The sequence below is a fragment of the Theropithecus gelada genome, chromosome 16 (assembly GCF_003255815.1).
Source record: "Theropithecus gelada isolate Dixy chromosome 16, Tgel_1.0, whole genome shotgun sequence".
In the NCBI taxonomy this organism is placed as follows: domain Eukaryota; kingdom Metazoa; phylum Chordata; class Mammalia; order Primates; family Cercopithecidae; genus Theropithecus; species Theropithecus gelada.
Window position 1 is genome coordinate 63,677,697 of NC_037684.1, and position 5,217 is coordinate 63,682,913.

At 61.8% G+C, this 5,217-nt stretch overlaps 1 protein-coding gene across 1 annotated transcript; it reads right to left on the reverse strand.

The window, feature by feature from the left end:
* On the reverse strand, positions 1 to 1,148 carry TMEM256 (transmembrane protein 256). Its single transcript, XM_025362796.1, has 4 exons — positions 1,016 to 1,148; positions 678 to 709; positions 332 to 412; positions 1 to 232 (listed from the first exon to the last, which is right to left on the reverse strand). Exons 1-4 carry the CDS (start codon positions 1,098 to 1,100, stop codon positions 89 to 91), a joined length of 342 nt encoding a protein of 113 aa, XP_025218581.1. The 5' UTR covers positions 1,101 to 1,148; the 3' UTR covers positions 1 to 88.
* Between the last annotated feature and the right edge of the window lie 4,069 nt (positions 1,149 to 5,217).

Sequence of the window (5,217 nt, forward strand, 5' to 3'; positions counted from 1 at the left end):
TTTATTTGCCTTTCCTTTTTAATCCTCTTCGTACTCCAGCTGTTTTAAAAAACCGCCCAGAAAACCCAGTAATTAAGCAAAAGGGAGCTCAAAGAGCCAAGGCAAGCCAGCCCAAGAGCAGCAGGGTCCCTCCCGCAGGGGCCAAAGTCTGGATGCTGGGGTCTCCACTCAGAGCCTGGTAGTAAAAGCTGGTGCAGAATAAGGTCGTTCCGGAAGCTAGCAATAACCCGGCCTGAAGGAGACACAGCACAGAAAACAGGATTGTGAGAACAGGGCAGGCTGAGAGGGAGTGTGTGGGGCTTGGTCAGGGTTAGGCACAGGGAAAGATTACCCAGAGGGGCTTTCTGCAGTGGGGCACCCCTAACAGGGCCAGGCTATGTAAGAAATGGTGTTTGTTGGCCTTTTCAAACAGCTGTAAGAAAGAGAAACGAAGGGATATCGTAGGCAATACGGGTGTCTGAAATCCCCTGATAATACAAGGGACCAAAGTACGTTCCCCCGCCCCACCCTTTAAGTCCCAGCTTGACTTCAGGCCTTTGGCTTACAGAGCCTTTGGCCTTTGCTGCTCCAGATATCCGCGGCTCGCCCCCGCCCTCCCCGCCCACTTCCCCCAGGGACCCCAGACTTTATGCCTTCGTAGACCCGCGAGTCAGGGAGCCCCAGCGCAGTTACTTCACCTCCTTCCCGTAGGCATCTGGGAATTGGGCGCCTGTGGAGAAAAGAAGCAAAGGTTACCGGTCCTAGTGCCAGCCCTGACCGCCCCCAATCCGGGGGGACCCAGGTGGACATTGGCGAGAAACGGCACCACCCCCTCCCAGGAAGCTTCCGATTGGTAGGAACACGCTCGGGCAGTACTGGGAACCAATTGGACCCAGCTGGGGGACTTTAAAAGGTTTAGGGCTCCGCGGGCAGTCTGATAACCGGGAGGCTGGGCACTTCCTATAGGTTCCGCCCTTGCAGCAGACCCCGGAGGACGCCCCAAGCACAGTCCCAGCTTCGTCCCCAGCCCCCTGACCGTGCGCCCCGTAGGAGGCCAAGCCTAAGGCCGCAGCTCCGGACAAGGCGCCCCAGCGGCGGAAAGCTGCAGCTGGCCCGGCCATAGCTGTAGAACAGGACGCACCACACCAACGCCGCCTAGGCCACCCAAGAGGCCAGCCAATCCCGGCCGCCCATGCAAATAAGGTTCACAGGCGCCCAATCCGGGCCGTGTTCATTTCAGCATTGAGCTCCTCACCCGCCTTTGTAAAACCGCTGCAGAGTGGCGAAGACGTCTGGCGGGCGGAGAAACCAGCACCAATTAGGAGCGGAGGAGCTAAGCAGTGGGGGGCGGGGTTGAGGGCGGGACTAGGGGATTTGCGTCACGGATTGGCCCACTTTCCAAGTTGATCGCGTCTTCGAACCCCCCCCACCCCCCCGCTCCGGCCAATTTCCAAAGATCCTGGTCTTCTCTCAAAGTTCCGCCTCCTTTCCCACAGGCTCCTCCTGTTCAGCTTCAAATCAAACCCACTCCCAAAAAGAGGCGGCCCCAAAGATAGCAAAGCCCCGCCTATTGCCAGTAAACCCCGCCCACTGCACAGATGGCCCCTCCCCCATGCCTGAAGGCTCCGCCTTCTTTGTATGATGCCCCGCCCCCTGTAGTTAAGATTTTTCTGCCCCCCACCCACCCCGAGACCGCGAGAGCCCCGAGGATGGAAGATCCTGGGGAATGTCTCCACCCTGCCTTGGCCCGCTACGTCCATCTGTCCGTCTGTCCACTCTCGCCCCCTCCCACCATCTCCAATCCCCCCACTCTCCGGAGGGCGGGCGGGCAGGCGGGTGCGAGCGGGGGGTGTGCGCCGCTCTCTCGGCAGGGGGCGGGGGAGGCGGCCGCGCGGTGACGCGCGGGGCTGCTGCGGCTGCTCCGCCGGCGGATCATCACTCTCGGGCTGGGATGGACGCGGGGCGGGCGGGCCCTGGCGCGCGGAGCCAGGAGTCCGGGCCTCCCGGCTGCTGAGCATCCCTCGAAGCCTCCCCTCACCCCCGCCTTCCCTCCTAGGAGCCGCGCTGACCCCCCACCCCGGGGCTCTGGACTCGGCTCCCGCCCTCCTCTGACTCCCCGGACCTCCCCCTCCCGCCCGCCCTCGGGATCGACTAGATCCCTCCCCCTCCCCGAGGATTCCGGCTGGATCCCTGCCCCTGCACCGCGGATCCTGCGCTCCCGGGCCCCGGGCCCCTGGGGATTGCCGTGGACTCCTCCTCCAGCACCCGATCCTTAGGATCCTCCGCCTGGACCGCCTTCTGGTCCCTCGAAGCCGGCCCACGGAACCAGTGGATCCTCAGTTTAGTCCTGTCCCGTTGTCCCCTCCTTTCTCTGTCGTCCCTACTGCGGGGTTCCCTGTTCTCGGGCTCCCCCTGATCCCATCCCCTAGCTCTCCTTTTCCCGGGGATCGACTGGATCCCGGCCCCGCCCCCCGGGGCTGGGGCGATCCCCCTCCCCCGCCGGGTGAGGCGCTGCGGGCGGGGGCTGGGCCTGCGGGGCCGCGGGGGCTCAGAGGCCGCCGCCCCCTCCCGAAGGCCGTTCGCCCCCCACTCGGAGCCCTGGATGGAGGCACCACGGCCCCAGGGCTGAGCCAGGTAGGACCTAAGCCGGGCCGGTGGAGGGGGCTGCGTGGCGGTCCACTGGGGTCTCCCTCTCCCCATCTCCCTCCCTGCGCCTGGTTTCCCTCAGCCTGCTCTGTCTGCGTGTCTCCGCCTAGGGATGCTCTCGCCGTGTCTCTGCGTCTTGGTCTCTTTGTCTCTGCCTCTCTCCAGTCCATGAATGATCCTTTGAATGGGCCCACAGACCCCGTGTGTTCCCATCTCCCCCTCCCCCTCCTTCTCCCCTTCCCGGCCAAGCCATTTTCACCACTGCAGGAAAGGGGGGCCTGCGGCCTGAGCCCCCGTCCCTCAACTCTCCCCGGCTGGGGGAGTCAGGCCTGGGCAGGAATGGAGAGAGAAGGCAGAGGGATGGGGAGAAGGAGGAGGGAGCAAGATGTGGCAGACAGAGATGGGGAGAGAAAATGGGGGAGACAGAGATGGGGAAAGACAGGAGAGAGAGACAGAAGGCTTGAGGGGGAAATTTGGGGAAGGTATTTGGAGGAGAGAGAAAGAAATGAGAAACACCAAGGAGAGAGATACAGAAGAGAAAGATGTAAAACGACCGAGGGTGAGAGACTGAAGGCAAGAGCTGGAGCAAGCTGGAAGAGGCCCAGGAAAGACGCTCCCAGGGAGCGCTACGGAGAGGAGAGAGATGGGGGGGCCTCCAGTGGGAGGGAAGGAGGGAGCGGAGCTGGCTGGTGGGAGGAGGCCGGGGCCCAGAGTACCTTCAGGAGGAGAGGGTGACTGAGGCAGATCTTGTTGTGGGGAGGGGGAGGGGGCAGCAAGGCCATGGTAACTGGCCCAGTCTGGCACAGGAAAAGGAGATCCTGGGGGAATCAGCCCTGAGCCACCTCCAGGTGATGGGGGAATAGGAGCCTTAGAGAAGCTGAAAGGCAGGGGGCATGACTGGGTGTGTGTGGTAAGGATTCCTGTGTCCTCATCTCTGGAATAAATTGACACCTGCAGAGAGCCACCCGCGGGCTGGCGCCTGGCTCTGAAAACCCCGCGTCAGCAAACAGCTCTGGCGGCTGGTGGGGGGACGGGACGGGGGGGGGGGTCTTGCCGAAATGACCTGGGTGTCTGTCCCTCCAGTCTGATCTTTTCACTTGGCTGGCCCCTGCTGCCCTGAGCACCCAGGCATCAGAGCAGCAACTGTGGGGGGGGCGGGCAAGGGGAAGGGTAAGTGAATGAATGGGTTGGGATGGGAAGAGAAGAAAGCTAAGGGTTGCCCCCAGGACATGGGTCACAATGGCTTGCAAAGATGAAGAGGTGGTGGGGTCCAAGGTTGCTTGAAATTGCTGGAGGGGGCAGTCAGTAGGCTGCTGTGATGTCTTCTGGAGCCCACCTCAGCACCGCCTCTCCCCAGCCAGAGGCCTGGTCACTAATGCTAGGCTCTGATTGGCCAACAGGCAGGGCTTTTAGCGTTCTTAGTGCCCCCAATCTCCCCTTCCTCTCAACATATGTACTTCTTCCTCTATGCTAAGGTTGGGGGGAACTCTTGCATTCTGACTTATGCCTCTGCCCTCCCCTTCATGCCCTGAATGGACCCCCAAACCAAGCCAGCCCCTTCCAGTCTTCCTCCAGACCCCCCCTCCAGGGTTAAAGCTGCAGCCCGTTGCCGAGGTAACATTGCGGGGCAGCATCCCGTCACCCGGCAACCGGCTGCAGGATCACGCATCTGTCCCTGGATTTGCCCCTCCAGCGTCCCCTCCCTACTCTAACCCCAGTCTCAAGGTACCTCAACTTCTGAGGGAGGAAATGGAGAGAGTCTGGGGAGAGAGGGATCCTGGGCAGCACAAATCCTTAACGAATGGTGTGTTGAAATGGGGATAAGGTGCTGGGTTTGTGCAGTCCCAAGAAAGGCCTGAGTCTGGCCTGGGGTGGGGGTTCAGCACCATGAAATTACAGCTCAGGAGTAATTAACACGTATAAACAAACCTGCCACTTCCTGCTAATTAATGACTTGGTATTTTTATTTTCACTTCCTTGTCTACCTCATTCCCTCCCAGGGAGGTGGGATCTGGGACTCCTGAGTCCCTGAGAAGAACCTGCCTGGGAGGGATACATCAGCTGGAAGGGTGCATGCTGGGTCTGGGGAGCTGACCCGCCTCTCCTCTGGCTGGGCCCTGGACTTGAACCACATCTGGGCCCCACCCCCAGCCTTGGCGCCTGCTCAGGGGAGAAGGGCTGCTGGGTGGGAGTGGGGAGGTGTCAGGGGGCCTGTGGGTGGGAGAAGGGGGCAACTTGGTCTGAATTCCAGGTCACTAACCACTTCTCTCTTCTGTTTCCCCGTTCCTTTCTGTCTGCCCCATCCAATTTCCCTTCCCCTCGGCCACCTGTATTTTTCTGTCTGTCCGTCTGTGTCTGTCTGTCTGTGTCTGTCTGTCTCCTGCCGCCCTGCCCTTCTCCCTCCACCTCCCGCAGGTCGGGCCTGCCTTCACCTTCTCCCACCTCCTTCCCCTTCCCCACCCCGTGCCCCCTCCATGGAGAGGAACAGACCCCTTCTCTGTCCAGTCTAACCCAGGTCCCTCCCCACCCCCCTCCTCCCTCCTTTCCCCCACCCCCTCCTCCCTCCTGGGGCGAGGGGGGCCTCCCTCCCTC

Excerpts from the sequence above, each read along its gene's own strand:
- TMEM256 (XM_025362796.1), bottom strand. The coding sequence starts at position 1,100 with ATGGCCGGGCCAGCTGCAGCTTTCCGCCGCTGGGGCGCCTTGTCCGGA. Across the intron at positions 413-677 it reads CAGATGCCTACGGGAAGGAG|CTGTTTGAAAAGGCCAACAA; the intron begins GTGAAGTAACTG and ends TCTTTCTTACAG. Across the intron at positions 233-331 it reads ACTGCAGAAAGCCCCTCTGG|GCCGGGTTATTGCTAGCTTC; the intron begins GTAATCTTTCCC and ends TGTCTCCTTCAG.